The following is a 16734-nucleotide window of genomic DNA, read 5'->3' on the forward strand; positions in this document are numbered from 1 at the left end:
CGCTCTTACAAGCCGAATACAAACCATTCCGCTAATCCCCCCCCCCCCCCCCCCGTTTTTTTTTTTTTTCCACGCGGTCATTCGTATCGCCCCATCAGTGTTTCTTTTGTCGTAGACAGAAAGTGTCACCACAAACGTACACTCGGACAACCAAAAAAGGACAGGCCCACATGCAAAGCAACCGATACGGCCTTTCCCCGCATCACCGCGAGTCTCAACTTCAGCTGAAACAGTGTGTATAACGTCGAGAGAAGGATGCAGAGAGCCACCGGCGCAGTCCCAGGGAAAAAGAGAAACAGCCATCGCCTCCGGATCGCCACCTCAGGGGGTCCCGGCGAAAAGAATGGATTCCGCGGTGCCTGTCTGGAAGAAGCCAGCAGCGACGATGGCGACGCGAGTGCGCGGGAGGTTCATTGTGCGCGGTCTCTGCGCTCTGTCTGTCTGTGTGCGCGGCGTGAAGCGCAGGGAGAGGGCAGCCCGCCGCCGACAGGGTGGCTGGTGCGAGAATCGACGCAGCCCGGTTGACCCCTTCAGCCGCGCGGAGCTCCTGGCGAGAGCACGCACACGCGGCCTTCCAGCAGCTGCGGTGCACGCGGTTTGGACTGCCACCTCTGGCGCGGGCGCGCGCGCCGCCATATTTCACGGCCCTCCGCCGTGCGATGAACCCCCTGCTCGCCGGAAGAGCGCCTCTGAAAGGAACACGCGATGGGCGCAAGCTTGTTCGTGGATGCGGGCAGAGGCAGCAGTGCTATGTGGAGATCCGTGGTAGTATCTTTACTGCTGTGATGCATACACAGGTCTTCATTTGCAGCATGGTCTCCACGCTTATACGCGGTTATGAACCCAGAGTCTTGGTATCACTCCTGCCACAGTGACGTAGTTTTCCTGAATTTAATAACGAAAAACACGATACCATACACAGCGCTAGTGCTGTCACATACTCTTTGTCCTCCACTGTGTGTGTCGTGTCGCGCTGTACGCTTCATGATGCTTTCGAACCAACTAGCCTGACAAAACGTCTCGAAGTTGACAACACCACGGACGTCACGCCACATGTCAAGAGACGTCACGCCACACGCGTCAAGCCAAATGTCACGCCCCACAACTGATACTAACAATTTACAGACAGTTACGCGTGATTTCGCGCATGGTTGTGCGACAAAATAATGACGGAGCATCTAATGCGCCTTTTTCTTATTTTCACTACTCCTTCTATTGTGCAGTGAACGACATAGAGCTGAAAAGTATATTCCGCCGGAGCACAGAATACAGCGCTACCATATGCCAGTGCTGGCGGAGGAACGAAAGCTCCCTCAACGCTTCGCGACTTGGTCCGCCAGAAGACAAACACAGCATAACGCCGTCATGGAAAAGGCAAATACGTAACGCAGCTAGTATGCATGCAACTTGCACATCTTATGAAGTGAAATGTGTCAATGCGGTTTACGAACGGTGGAAGTACCGGCTCAACTTGGAAGTTTTGGTATGTGCGTTCCGAATTTCGCTGTTTTTTCTATGATGGCCAGTTCTGAACCACAATTAGTTCGGGACCGAAGCAAAATCAGCTTTCCTAACTTTTCACTTAGGAAACGAGCACGACTCAGCTTATTTACGCTCTTTTTGTCTTCACTCTCCGTTTGCACGGAAAGAAGTTTGATCAGACATCCTGCATGGGAGCCGATTACATCGCAAGCATGCACCTTTCATGTGAAACCACAGTCGAAATTAGATATAAACTTGAGGTAATTTGATAGCTGCTTGCATACTTGCGCTAAGTGCGAAAAATGGCTCTCCATCGAGATCCAAGATGGCGGAAAACTGTCTGGTCAGGTGACCCAATGCTGCCACTATGCGTGGTTGCGTAGTAATTTCGCGCTTAACGCCGCGAACATCTCGCCAGTGTCTCACAAAGATCTGCAAAAAAACAAAAAAACTGTCACCTATCTCTCATTTCTCGACGCCACAAAACTAAACTGCTCGTTGTAAATTTTCTTTCAATTAATTTTAATTCACCTGATATATTCTGCGTCCAATACGTCTCGTATCGGAAGCCTGGTTGTTCACTGGCGCTGTTTGTTTATGAAAACATCTGTTCAATAATATCAGCCAATATTATTAGAACTAATGTGATAAGACATCTATATGTAAAGATACTAAAAATATCGTTAGTTAAACAGCTTACACATTCCAAGGAGATTGCGGAATGTCATCTTAACGAGGTTTTTCTTATAGTCCAACTCCGTAAACTCCAGTACGATCCTTAACTGGCTTTAATCGTCTTAAAAACTCTCCTTTAAATCTTGTGATAAAAAGTTGGGCAAATAATACGAAAGTTATTGCACGCGCGATAATGGCCGCGGCGCAGTTCTTCCCTTTTTGTTTTTTTTTAATTGTTTTCGTAAGCATGTAAACCTTGAGCAGTAGTTCTCGTTTTACTAGAATATACATATTCCGATCTGTTCCTGTAAAATTATGGGGGCAACAGGCTGAGCGTGGTAGCGAAAACATCAACGAAGTATGCAACGTGAATTCGCGCAGCATTCAGAAGTGCGAAAAAAACTGACTGTCTACGGTTTTTTATTTATCCAGTCTCGGATATATGGCAGTCTTGATTGGCATCCTTACAATCCATAACATCTATTATATTTATTCATATACTATATATCGCAAGAAATATTTACACCCGGTGCATATAAAACCGCGAAAAGGCTCAATGCTCTTGCATACTTAATCATGAACGCACACGTAACTAAAGATAAAAAAAAATTGGCAGTGGTTTAGCTCTGGTTAAACCTGGAGGATTGCGAAACCAACGAGGAGAGAGAGAGAGAGGCGATGAACAGCGCGCGGCAGCGGCGGCGGCCCCGGCACGCTAGCTATGCGCTGCTACTGCGCATGCCCAACTGGTGAGCGCGGCGGCGGCACCTCTGAGTCATCCGCGCAGCGAAGGCGGCGGCGCGCCAGCTGTGCGCCGTGTGACGTCACTGCTCCTCGCGCATGCGCAGTACGGCCTTTCGCCAGCTCCGCGAAATGACTAGGCGACTCGCGTAGTGTTGCTTTCGCAACAAAAGAAAGTAATCCCTACCGAGCATCATTTCTTCCCTGATTGGGAAAGACAGCAAGTATGACACGCAGCCCGAACACGCAACTGAAGAGGCGAACCAGGAAGCTGACACTGCGAGGAAGACTTTCGTATTTATGACAGACTTCGGAAATGGAAATGGAAATTTAAAGGGATCCGCACCAGCTTCGAGGTGGCCATAAATAAAGCTGCCGAAGGCGCATGCAAGAGTTTCGCCGAGATAAATGCGCCACCCCGCGGGGGAGCTGAATGGCAGCCCAGAAAAAAGAGTAGCAAAAACACCCCGGCGCTTTCGTGTAACACCTGCCCGAGGACCACTGCAATGTGAGTACCCGCTCCAACTTCTGGCAAAACAGAATCACTAGCCAAGTCCTACCGGGGAACACGGCAGAAAGAGAACGAGAGAGGGTGTTCGGGAGACATTCAAGCCTTCAGCGATGCCAGTTATACACCCGCCTGTTGTTCCTGTTTTGTTTCTCCGTCCGGTTATCGTCGCCGGATATTGTCGCTGTCGGATACTGTCACAGTCGGTTACTGTCACCATCGGTTTCTGTCACTGTCGCGTTCGAATCTATATGGGCAGGCGAAAGGCAAGGGCGCCGTGTGGAAGCCGCCGCAGATTGATGATCTCAAGAAAGCGAACGCGGCTGCTTGATAAATACAGCCGCAGTGTCAGCGCGGGAGCGCGCAAGGCGCGCGACCCAGAGACCGGTTCAGCGACCGCTCGTGGCTCGCACGCACGGGTCTTGTGGCGACCTGCACGAATATCACTTGGATTCGTGGCGGGCTCGGCTTGCCTCGGTGTGTTCGCGGTAGTACTGCAACTCCACTCGTGCATGAGCATCATGGAACTCTCATTACTACACAATGCTTGGTTATAGTTGGAAATACGTTGTCTTCTTGGGTGAATTCAGAGCGAACAGCTAAGTACACGAGTAAAATGTAAGCCCTCCTCCTGCAGTAATATTGTTGCGAAAGCAACACTACGCAAGTCGCCGAGCCATTTCGCGGAGCTGACGAAAGGCCATACTGCGCATGCGTGAGGAGCAGTGACGTCACACGGCGCACAGCTGGCGCGCCGCCGCCGTCGCTGCGCGGGTGACTCAGAGCTGCAGCCGCCGCTTGCGCATGCGCAGTAGCGGCTCGCAGCTAGCGTGCCGGCGCCGCCGTCGCTGCCGCGCGCTCTCCATCGCCTCTCTCTCTCTCTCTCTCTCTCTCTCTCTCTCTCTCTCTCTCTCCTCGTTGCTTTCGCAATCCCCCAGGTTTAACCAGAGCTAAACCACTGCCAATTTTTTGTATACTTGTCAATTATTTGGGCTACTCTTCGTGCCAGTTCACAGCACCGAATTCTAAAAGCGAAACGGAGCCAAACTGTAGTTGGTTGTCTGTCGTCGTTTAGGGTAGCTGGGACGCACAAAGGCATGCACCGGGTCTGCATCGAGCCTGCACCAGTTCGAGAAAGGGAGAGAATAAAAGAATAAAAAGGCAGCGAAAGTTGCGAATTCAGAAGTAGCGCCTTCTCACTATGGACACGGAGAATCAACCGTCGGGTCCCAAGCGCTTTCGCATGATATGCACAGGGTGTTTATCCAAAGACTCCCCAGAAAATTAAAAAATAGGCTTTTTGAGTTAGAAGAGCGTTTTTTTTCGGTATAGAATTTTCAGCGATGTAGTACGTCAGAATACAGCTAAGACGGGATTACTTGCAGGCTAGTTAACTATCGAATAGTTAACTTTATGACGATTGTACTGCCAGGCTCCTTAATTACTGAGAGGCTCGTAGCCCACCGAAGCATATCCATATTAGTTTTTAGAATTTTGAAAACGCTGTTACCCTCGGCGCTATGGCCTAACAAATTTTGGCTGCATGGCGTCAGAATACATGCGCTTTCGAGAAGCTTGCTTGCAGGCAAAGCAACCTCTCCAGTGCGCGTAACTCGTTAAAATAGCCTAAATTTTTTTGCCCACAGCGCAATTCTAAAAACTGATATGGATATTGCTTAGGGTGAGCAACACGCCTCTCAATAATTAAAGAGCATAGCCGTATTAGTTAAAAAGTTAGCAATTCAATATTAGTTAACCAGCCTGCTAGTTAGCACGTCTTAGCTGTATGATGTACTACACCGCTGGCAGTGCTATGCCGAAAAAAGCGTTCTTTTAACTCAGAAAGCCTGTTTTTAAAAATTATGAAAAGTCTTCGGTGAAACACCCTGAATACAGCCGAAGTTGCACCGACAGCAGCACAGACGAAGCTGTGGCTGCGATTATCTGCTACGAGGAAGGCAATACGCAATGCGCCTATTGGGCCACATCGGAACGCGGTCATACTGGCGTACCAATAAAGAAGAAATTTTATTTAGCGAGTAAAAGAGGTGGTCTATAGACCCTATAATACTGAATAACCCCTATAATACTATAATACTGAGACCCTATAATACTAGACCCTATAATACTGAGGTAATATTTATAGCACTAATTTTCAGCAGCGGGGAAAATGATAACGGGCAGTAGCGTTTTTATTATTTTTACAATTTGTCTTTGGTTCGTAATAGGTGGTGTCCAATCTGAACGAGCCGCAAGGCATGCTGGGTACTCCGACTTCCGGGTCTTTCGGCGAGATGCGCGTGTACGGCGCTCTGCTTGAAATGCGGATTTGCCAAGCTTAAATTCGCTCCTAATAAGTTAATACGCGCGAATGAAGTCGTAAAAAAGGTCAGCATACTCTACGTGCATTATTATGCCCACGCTCGACGTTCCGTATTGGAATTAAGGGCGGAAAAGCGTTGTAAGTTCGAACGTTTCGGCATGCGTAGTCTGTTCGCGCTGAAGTTTAGGACGCTTCATTCATTCGCTGAAAAGTCCGCTTCTTGTTACGGTTATCATATGGCTGCTACATAGTTCTCTAATATATATTAGAGTACATATTTTCTAGAGGTTTCGCGCTTCCAGGCGCTGAATATATGGACTACCAGCAACCGCAGCCTAGCATTACGTACGAGCGCACATTGTAGCAGGGTGGCTACGACGGCAAGGAGCTTGAACAGTGCGAATCCGCGGAGGACTTTCGGTACTTTTTCTATACACGCCGCGGTGGCCTAGCGGTTAGGGCGCTCAGCTACTAAGTCGGAGGACCCGATCCGGGACTCGGCGGCCGCGTTTCCGATGGAGGCGAAGCGGCGGCCGTGCGCTGCGCGATGTCAGCGCACGTTAAAGAACTCCCGGTGGTTCCAATTAATATGGAGGCCTCTACTACGGCGTCCCTGACTGCCACGTGTCGCTCCTCCTTTCGAAAGTCTGTGAACTTATCAATGTTTTACAACCTTAGCAAGGGGCACCAGCTTAATTGCTTTCGTTGCATATTTGCTATGCTTTATGGAATAATTACTGCAGAAGCTGGCATTCTTAACAACTCTGTCATGTGATTTAATTTTAGTTGAGCTGTAATGCAAAAATGCAACTGCATTACAAATGTGTTGAATTTTCAGCACTACCGTAGCCTTTCTGCCTGTACGAATTATGCCCCGACAAGCATGCACCGATACTTTGTGGCAGAAAACCTCCACTTATGTGCGCCAAGAGCCCAGATGGGAAATTACATGGCAGCTATTCCAGCAGTGAGAGGCGTCCACTTACTGCAGCTTTGGTGGATGCACAAGAACTTTTCTCACAAACAAAATTGACTATGCATAGTTATGCACTGCAACTGCACCGCAATGCATTTCACACCCTGCATGGTGGTGTGGGACATTACAAGCCATTTACATTTAACTTGCACCTCTGAATGTTAAGAATTTCTGTACTCGATTTCCCAATGCTGGTTGCTGCATTAGGTAGATGAAAAAAATGTACAAAAATAAATGCTTTGTTTTGTGTCATCTCTTGAACATTCACTAGCTTCAAGGATGTAAAATCAATGTTGCTTCCCATGAAAGCAGAGGAGAGCCTGTATCCATTTTGCTGTAATGTACTTCGTGTTCTGAGCCTAGTTGAAGAACCACCAGCCTGTGTACAGACAGATGTCGCCAATGATTGGCACCTCAGCTGTTGATGATTGGCACCTCAGCCTAGCTATGTATAGAAATGTGGAGATGTATAACTTACGCACTGTATGCACAATGTTCAAGGTAAGGTAGGTAAGTAACAACACTAGCAGCTAGGCAAAAGATGAGCTTGCCTTCTGTTTTTCCTAATAAAAACCTAAAGCCAAAACAAGGCATAAAAGCCTGCTACAGAGCTTCACTACAGGCACCACAACACGCACTACAGCGCTTGTCTCTTCTCCTTTCTTTGTTTGTGTTTGCATGCTTTGGTGCTGCTCCTTTTCTTAGATTCAAAATGCACCAACTAGCCCCAAAAGAAGTTTTATTGAACGTAAACAAAGTCAGGCACAAAGACAAAACAGTAAGCAACAGGAGCCAAAAGCAGAACAAGCTCTTGACGTGGGCAGCTTTACTGTTGAACTGCAAGAGGAGCAAGTCTTCTTGTCCTGTAGGTAAAACATCATATCTTTGTCTTGCAAAACCTTTCGCAGCGCATTTTCTACAGCATGTAATAAATGAGTTTAATGCAGATGTTTGCGACAAATAGTAAATTATAATAAATAGTATGGTCGAGCGTAAAAAAAATACCATGCTTCAGCTTTTACAGCACACACAGAAGCTTGACACGAGTTGTTTTCAGAATCTTCTACAAGTCCCTGTTACAAAGTCTTGTGCAATGTTGAACAAAAGGCATTTGCATCCAGTTTTAGCTTTGGCGTTAACAATGCGGCACAGCTTGCACATTGATAAACCATCCCTAAGACACTAGTGATACCAAAAAGTCTGGAATGACTGAACACAATGCGTTCCTTGGCTTTTTAATAAAAAAAACGTAATTTTATACCATGATTATTACTCTTGATCGTTATGAACCCAACGACCACTAGACCAGCCTCTGCCTTCCTTGTAGCATCTTGCACTCTTGAAATCACCAATGTACCTCTCAATTAGTCAATCATTAAGTGCAATATTACTACATGCAAACATGCAATGCATCACATATGCAAGCTATAGACGTAGACATTTATTTACTTCATATGCATGTTCAGCACATAAGCAGTGTGCGAATGACACTTTGCTGCACAGTGAGAGTTCAGTACTAGAGCATTTGTCTCAGATGTCAATTCTACTAAGTTCTGTACAATGAAAGGTGAAAAACAGCTAGGCTATGTTGGCTGTCATTTATGTTTAATTGTGTTATCCTGAAGTGAAGGTTTTCCCAACTTACTGACTCAGAGTATGAAAAGAAAGGCGGTTAATAATTCTTATCACTTTCTAATGCGATCACCCCGTCTGTCAGCCTCCTTCTCCGCACACAGGAAACGAAGAAACATTACTGCAACATGCGGGTCCACACAAACAGGGAACTTATGTGTAACAGGTTGCTTAATTATAATTTTCGACACTTGCTGCGTGCTCATGTCGACTAGTGTTCTGGTGAAAACGTGTTTCCGTTTGAGCATGAAATTAGCGAAAATGGCCTCATAGAACAATTTATAACTCTTACAAGTGCTCGTAAACATGCCTTAACACTGCGACCAGAGCAGTGCCAGCGAACGAGATGCCGCCGTACATGGCCGCGGTGTCGCCGTTTCGACAGCTGACGGCAGTGACAACACACGCCTTAAGTATTAGCTATGAATTCGAGCTACTCGCATTCAGTGCAAATGTCTAGGAATAATCGTCCTGTCCTTTAACATCTTAAGTTGTCACGCTGTACTGACGGAGGCCGAACAGCATATATTTGCAAACATAGCCCGCGCGGTGCTGCCGCCGTCATGTGAGAACGGTTGTGGCACATAGCCGAAGTCTTCCGAGCGAGAAATTGGTGCTCCTCAAGGAGATAAACAACCTACTTTACCGAATTCTTCAACTTCCACAACGCTCTCAAACTCTGCCGCCAACAAAATGCTCGAAGCACAGCATAGGGTTGACCATCGCAGGCAGTCTGCCAGCGGATCGCAACGGCGCAACTGTTCTTGCCGTTCCCTGTACTTGATGACACTCGGAACATGTTGCATTTCGTTGCAATGAAGTTTCTGCAGGTTGCGGCAGCGCACAACATCCTTTTTCCAGCAATGTGAGTGCCAGTATTAAGAAAAGGAAGACCGAAACCGCACGTCTGCAAGCAATGCCTACGCAAACCAAACGACAGAAAAGACCCGGAAGTTCAAATTCACGTGACAAAGCTGCGCCGTGACGCAATGTCCGCCGTCAGTTGGACACCGCGCTGGACAGCGAGAACTCTTTGCAGTGGCGTCATATGTATTATTAAAAAAACAATCACTTAGAACAATAACGCTATAGCATGATTGGGGTCAGAGCACCTCAGAGTGACGTCTGCATTGTGACAGGCGCTCAGTTGTTGATGATGATGATGTCCTCAGGCACGGCGCGGGATTGGCCAGGGTGCATAGCGAATACAAATGGCGTTCAGTTCACTTCTAAAAGTATATTTAGTACGCCCTTTTTCTTTAATGAGTACGCATGCAAGGCGCTGTAGTACCATTTCGCCTGCTTTGCTTACTTCATGTAATCATCCAACTGAGACTGCGTGCAAGAGAGTGAGTGCACCAACGCTGCTGTCGAGCATGATATGCTCTTTGAATCCAACTAAAGCACTCGTCAGTGTTCTTAGGTCTCAAAACCATGTTTTGTTCACCTCAAGTCTAACCTGTACACGTTTCGTTGGCCCGCTAACACAACGCAGCTCATAGTGATTTCGGTTTCTTTACAACTTTAGACACCTTTAGCATACCGTGTACCGCGTGTTAACGTAGTTACCGGCGTACTAGGTCCCGCAAAAGACGACGGCGAACGGAAGAAGCAAAACGCGACACGAGCGCTATTTCGCAACTAAATCCTTATTGGAAGAACACGGAATATAAAGCCGCCTCGGGAAAAAAAATCTAAAAAGAAAAAGTTTAGTTTAGTTTTATGGGATTTAACGTCCCAAAGTGACTCAGGCTATGAGAGACGCCGTAGTGGAGGGCTCCGGAAATTTCGACCACCTGGGGTTCTTTAACGTGCACTGACATTGCACAGTACACGGGCCTCTAGAATTTCGCCTCCATCGAAATTCAACCGCCGCGGCCGAGATCGAACCCGCGTCTTTCGGGTCAGCAGCCGAGCACCATAACCACTGAGCCACCGCGGCGGCAGCTAAAAAGAAGAAAAAGGTGGAATTTTTTTCATGACGTGGATTTATATTTCGTGTTCTTCCAATAAAGATTTAGTTGCGAAATAGCGCTCGTGTCGCGTTTTGAAACATCTTCCTTTCGTCCTCGCCTTGGCGCTACCGTCACCATGAATCCGATTCAAGTCGTCCACCTTACTGGAGTTAGCCGGATTACTAGCGTACTAATACCACTTGCTTCATCAGTGCGCATGTGCAGATCGCCTGGAGGGCGCCAGATGGGGCCAGGTACCTGGTAGCTGCGCGCTCGCCTGGCGCGTATATCGATCAGAGCGTGCGCGCACTAGCGGTGGGTGGGATTCCGGTACTCCGGTAACGGTAACACGGTACACAAAGTGTCTCTTGTTTCCTTGCTGACCGTTCGCATTGCACACCCACTCCGCTGCAGGCCAGGGCCGCGTCAACCAGCTGGGCGGCGTGTTCATCAACGGTCGGCCGCTGCCCAACCACATCCGGCTCAAGATCGTCGAGATGGCCGCAGCGGGCGTCAGGCCTTGCGTCATCTCCCGGCAGCTCCGAGTGTCCCACGGCTGCGTCTCCAAGATACTCAACCGCTACCAGGTACGTCGCCTCGTTCAATATTTACGGCATTGGCCTTGCTTAAACGAGTTGAGACAACAAATTTTGACGCTATAGAAAGCTTGTTATAGGCTTGTATGTGAGGTCACCGACGGCCAAGTATGGGATGGGACCAACGTTTAAGATATGCTACAATTCAGCTCCAAAGAGTCCCTAGATGCTCTTTCTCGCAATCGAGACCCATCGCTAGCGCGATAGTTAGTGACGTAGAAACGGGAACGAGATCAGTGGATATTAGTGACATAACAACACAGTAACTCGATATGCTATGAACGGCGACGCGCGAAATCGGCCAGGCGCTGCGTCAGCGACTGGGCGCTCGGTGCGCTGATCGGCACCGGCATCGGCGGCCGAGCGAAACCTTCACTTATATGAGCCGATGATTATAAAGTTGCTCTTGTCTACATCTTCTTTCTATACGAATAAGCGAAACGAGCGACTACAATTCATATGTTCACCCTTCGACACTCACTAATGGTGTATAGACTTAGCGACCCTTCTTTTTTCCTTTTTTTCTTCGCTCTCCCTGCCATCTTCTGCTCTTTCCTGTGCCCGTTTTTTCGTGTGCGCAACGCCATCCCAAGAAAGACTTAGCGAGTCAACGGGGTTCGTATGTGAGATGTCGGCGATTGTTGAAAGCGAATTCACAAGTTTTAGCGAATACGTTGTCGAGCATAGTTTTGACAACAGTGATCTGAAATCGACGATTGCTGACATCTTAGGACGCAAATACACAGAGCGGAGGCGATGTGACCCAGTCTGGCGACCAATTCTGCAGGCGCCAGGCAGCTAGCAGTCGTCGGCGTCGCTTGTGGACAACAAATTAAGCCATTCTAATTACTGCGAATTGCCGCCGAACATACTACAAGGTAAAGCAATTTGAAGTCAATTACTGGACACATCGAATACAGCTCAGTAACAACGAACGAGAAACGCCGGTCCTACGCGCCGACGACAACCTGGCTACGAAGCGTACGTTCCCCAGGCTAGCGTTCGCATTCATCAGCGATTCTTGCAGAGTTATCGCAGTGGGTAAACAAGGAAACTACAACGGGCGCAAAAGAGACGAGATTGTTTAACCTAATTAGAACGTAGCTTGCAATTCATGCCAAACGAACCCGCAATTGCTGTCTGTATACACGATTCTATATAGTTTCGATGCCTGGTCGCCATCTTACTTCGCTGGTCTATCTACAGCATCTACACCGTGGTCTGTGAGCATGCATATCTAAGAAGCAAACCTCCAGCGACAACAGTCCATTTTGTTTTTCTGTTCCGTGCCATAGTTAGCAAGGAAATTGAGCAGTCTGAATTGCGTGCCCACAGGAGACAGGAAGCATCCGACCGGGCGTCATCGGCGGCAGTAAGCCTCGGGTGGCGACCCCTGACGTCGAGCAGAAGATAGAGAACTACAAGAGGGACAACCCGGGCATCTTCTCGTGGGAGATACGCGACAGGCTTATCAAGGTACGTGTACCCCATGTGCGAGTCTCCACTTGTGACTTGCGGCGCCACGCGACGGGGAAAACTAAGTTAGTACCTAAAAGAACACTCAGAATAAACTGAACTTCGACTGCGTCAAGAGGTTACCGTGTTCGAATCTGAAAAAAAAAGCTACTTTCGCTGTAAATGGAGTTTTAGGAGTTAAAAAGTATAGAGTAAAGAGGGAGTAAACTATCCTCTAGAGCACTCTCTTTTATGGAAGGGAGTGAGTTAGAGGTACAGCTTTACCCCCTTTTTAGTCCTTTCTGTGTTTAAAGTCTACGCCACATTCAGTTCTAAACGGTGATCTCGGAGTCCTTTTCGGCCTTGACGTCACTAGTACGAATCAAGTAGCGGGAAGATTTTTAAACGCAATTTTCTCGGCCATAATTGCATCTCTTGTTGCTGGGCAAATATTAGCATACCCAGAAAGAGCCACAGAATCAATTTTTACTGAGAACAAAAGTTTGATGGAGCAATCCACTGTGTTCTTTTAAAAGATAATTTTGCTTGCCGTCTACTATTTCCCGTTGAGAATGCGGTCTTGCTTAATTATGCCCCTTTTCGGGCAGAGAAGATAATTGTATACAAGCTAACCTTCTTTTCATGTGAGACAGCGTGCACTGCAACTTCATAAAGGTATCGATCGACCATAATACATATATAAGAGCCGTAGCTTGATTTAGGCGTCAAATACAGCCGCTCTGTTGTTAATTTTATGCCGTTTCCATTTGCTTTATAGAAGAGAGGTTCCAAATCATGCACTCACTGCCAGCACTCCGTTATCGTTCAGTAAATAGATAAAAAACAAGCAAAGAAAAATAAATCTGAGGATGTCACCAATAAATTTTCTCAATGCATATCTAAACTTTATATTCGTTTGTATCAGTTTACCGCATATCAGTTGACTAATGAGCAAACCAATTACTCGACTCTATCATCAGTCGACGGTAGAATGAAGTGAATCGCCATCTGATTTGGTCAATCACTTGATCGATAATTTCATTGATCAGTTCATCAATCGATAAATCAATCGATCTATCGGTCCATCAAACGTAGTCGTCCAGAAATGCAGAAGAAAGACATTAGACGTATGGTCAGGATGTCGATATTTCATATATTTCACACCTTTATGACGTCACTGGGGCATCGTGCACGTTAGTCGCTGAGAACAACCCAGCTACAACGCCATCTAGTGTCCGCGTGTGGCTTCAAGTCCATCCTCCCCTACAGGACGGCGTGTGCGACAAGAGCTCGGCGCCCAGCGTGAGTTCCATCAGCCGTGTGCTGCGGGGAAGCCGGTGCGGCGGAAGCCCCGACGATTCATCGCAGCGTGGAGGCAGCGATGGAGAGTGCGCCAAGAAGGCGGACCACAGCATCGACGGAATACTCGGAGGTGAGTGACACGCGTTCACTGGCGAACCCCGTGCCCTATTGAGCGGTAGAGACCATCGTGCAGACCCCCGCAGAAGGCGGAAGACCAAGATGCGCACCCGCTGTAAAGAGGTTTCCGACTGCGAAAATGCAGCGGCACTCGCGCATCTTGTGTGAGCAATTTGCGCTGAGAAATGAGTTTTATTTAGCCTCTGACTTTAAATATGGCGATCCAGTTAATATTTGAGTTGTCGTTCCTACATCGTAAGCCTGCAAGTGCTTCAAATCAACGCCTATTATTTATTATTTATATACTACTTAGCTTTTCGTTTTTTTTTTTACGAAATCTTCTGTATGGGCTCCATTAAGGCATTTCGTAGTGTTCAGCAGAAGATCATCTAAGTAACCTGGACTATAGTAAAATTATTATCATCGACCTTAGATTTTTCCCGACAAAATACCTTGAGTTTAGTCTCCAGCGTTCTGCCACCATACTTAGTACTGACATTCTAAGTGACCTGCTAAACATTAGGGAATTGATTGATACTAGGGACTAGTCCGCCGCGGTGGCTCAGCGGTTATGGTGCTCGGCTGCCGACCCGAAAGACGCGGGTTCGATCCCGGCCGCAGCGGTCGAATTTCACTGGAGGCGAAATTCTAGAGGCCCGTGTGCTGTGCGATGTCAGTGCACGCTAAACAACCTCAGGTGGTCGAAATTTCCGGAGCCCTTCATACGGCGTCCCTCATAGCCTGAGTCGCTTTGGGACGTTAAACCCCAATAAGCCATAAGATACTAGGGACTAAAGCTTCGATTCAGACGACCGGTAGACAGCAGGTAGCTGGTAGATAGCAGGGGTACACTTCGAGTTTCTTATTAAGGGGTCGTTGAGGAAAACAACATTTCATTATTGTTCTCAGTAAAATATAGATTCTCTCTCTCAAGCATTTACCGAGAAAGACGGGTTACTACGGTTTTCAAAGTGAATGGCGCTGTAGAGTATAGCCTCTGCGATCCGAGCCCAAAAATCGATGTCGACGTAAGCAGTTTACTCGCGAAATTGACCGATGGTGGCGACATCTGTATTATCGTTTTTTTGGACTTTTCTCCCTTATAAAAACTCCGTTTTCGGTTAGAGTTGTCTCTTTGTAATTACAACGCGGCACCTTATCGACACAGGTGAACTCTGTCCTCAATGTCCCTTTGAGGACACGCGGATACTGCAGCGCATATGCATATGTCTCAAAGCAGCCAACTTACACACTCCAAACAAAAAGGAGTTAAAAGCGAGTCGACTCTCCTCTAGCGCACCCTTTTATTAAAGGGACTTTGCGATATACAGAACAGCTGACTCTCTTTCTACTCCCATATAGGCGTATTCTTGTTTAAACCGTACTTGCTGCCATCTTAAAACATCTTTTACCACAAACATCAGCAAAACGGTGAGGTAATGGTAGAGAAATTTATATAAGTTTCATGTTCATATTCATTTTGATATCTGTTGTGTGTGTAATCCTTTAGGAAATGTAAGCACTGCATTTGATCTGGGTACAAGCTTCATGTTCATATTCATTTTTATTGTGCTGTGAGGCCAACTGCATGATGCTGCCTGTAGGCCCCCATGGCCCAGTCAAGCTGTCTGTGACAGCTTTTTGCCTGGGGGACCCCCAACTTGTAGGTTGGAAATAAAGTGGATTTGGATTTGGAAATACATGGCTAGAAAACGTTAAACAGAGAATTATGTGGTCAATAATTTGTATTTTTGCTCTTATTGTTTCCAACAATTTACAGTGTGTATTAATTGATTTACAGCCCACATTCAAAGGCTTGAAAGACGTATAAGCTCAGGCATGTAAACTTACTTAGTGCACTCTCTGAAATTCAGTGAATATTCCCTTCGGATGCGTGTGTGCGACTAATTGTTATATATACTGTCCAGCGTAACTTATACCAGCTTTTCGTTGTTGTAGCCTCTGCTAATGCTATATTAAAAAAATATGACCATCGTGTAATCTGCTCCGCGTAATCTGTGATTTGAAACGCCTCCAATTTCGCCTCCACAGCGCCTCCAAAGCGGGGTCTCCAATTCTTTTTTACCATAAACCATCTTTCTAAAGTACAAAGAGCGTACAAGAGGAAGCGTTCAACGTAGCTAATCACCGGGATAACGGCTTACACACAAAGAATAGGAAGAAGAAAAATGAGGCGGGATCGAGCACCCATCGTCTTGGCGCTGCACTAGGAGCCCCCTCCGTGTAATCGAGGGCCACATGGGAAGAGCGCGCAAGGAGCCAGAGCCAATACGCGGTGACGACACGCAGCAGGAAGCTCCAAATCATGCGGAAAGAAAGAGTCCTCGTGCAAAAGATGCGCACCGAACAACTCTGAAATCGCGAGTGCGCGTGCATAGCCAACGCCGCGGAACTCCGGAGCGAAGAAATCCAGTTGGGCATAGTCGCGAACCCCGCGTGTCCGAATCACGCTTGAAGCGTCCCCAAACGGATTTGCCCTGAGTTTCGCCGCATCTTCCAGATTCGCAGCAGCGTCGTTCCGAGGGGAGACGAGGGAAAGGAGAAAACGATGCCTACAGTGTGTGCGCGGAGCTTAAAAAGCGTCTAAATCTGCATGGCTACGACATTAGAAGGCGAAACTAAAAGATAATAAAATGAACGAAAATGCACGACCAAACCGGCCTCAGAGTGAACCAGCAGGTCATATGCATCTGGGATGCTGGGAGCGGCGGTATACTTGGCGCGACGAGGAGACAATACGTTGAAAACGATAAGGGAGCTCAAGAAAAAAAAAGAAAGGGCTCTTTTCTGCCTCGGTTTCTGCTGTTAGGCTTGTCGGCGTTGAGCGAGGGAACGCGTAGGGAGCGCATAGCGCACGTACAGAGAGATGCTTCGACCGTAAATAGAAGATTGGACGCGCCTAAACGTCGCGCCATGGAAGGGGAAGGCAGGGAACGCTGCATGCGCTTCAC

At 47.4% G+C, this 16734-nt stretch overlaps 1 protein-coding gene across 1 annotated transcript in view; it reads left to right on the top strand.

Annotated features, from left to right (window-relative positions):
- Positions 1-10536: 10536 nt before the first annotated feature.
- Positions 10537-16734, top strand: part of LOC149364650 (segmentation protein paired-like) — a 30465-nt gene continuing 24267 nt past the window's right edge. Inside the window, exons 1-4 of the mRNA XM_089568725.1 lie at positions 10537-10546; positions 10707-10879; positions 12224-12364; positions 13613-13775. Coding sequence (XP_089424851.1) covers positions 10537-10546; positions 10707-10879; positions 12224-12364; positions 13613-13775 — 487 coding nt within the window. The remainder of the gene's footprint in view (positions 10547-10706; positions 10880-12223; positions 12365-13612; positions 13776-16734) is intronic.

The sequence above is a fragment of the Amblyomma mixtum genome, chromosome 2 (genome assembly GCF_055824585.1).
Source record: "Amblyomma mixtum isolate Tamu chromosome 2, ASM5582458v1, whole genome shotgun sequence".
Taxonomy (NCBI): domain Eukaryota; kingdom Metazoa; phylum Arthropoda; class Arachnida; order Ixodida; family Ixodidae; genus Amblyomma; species Amblyomma mixtum.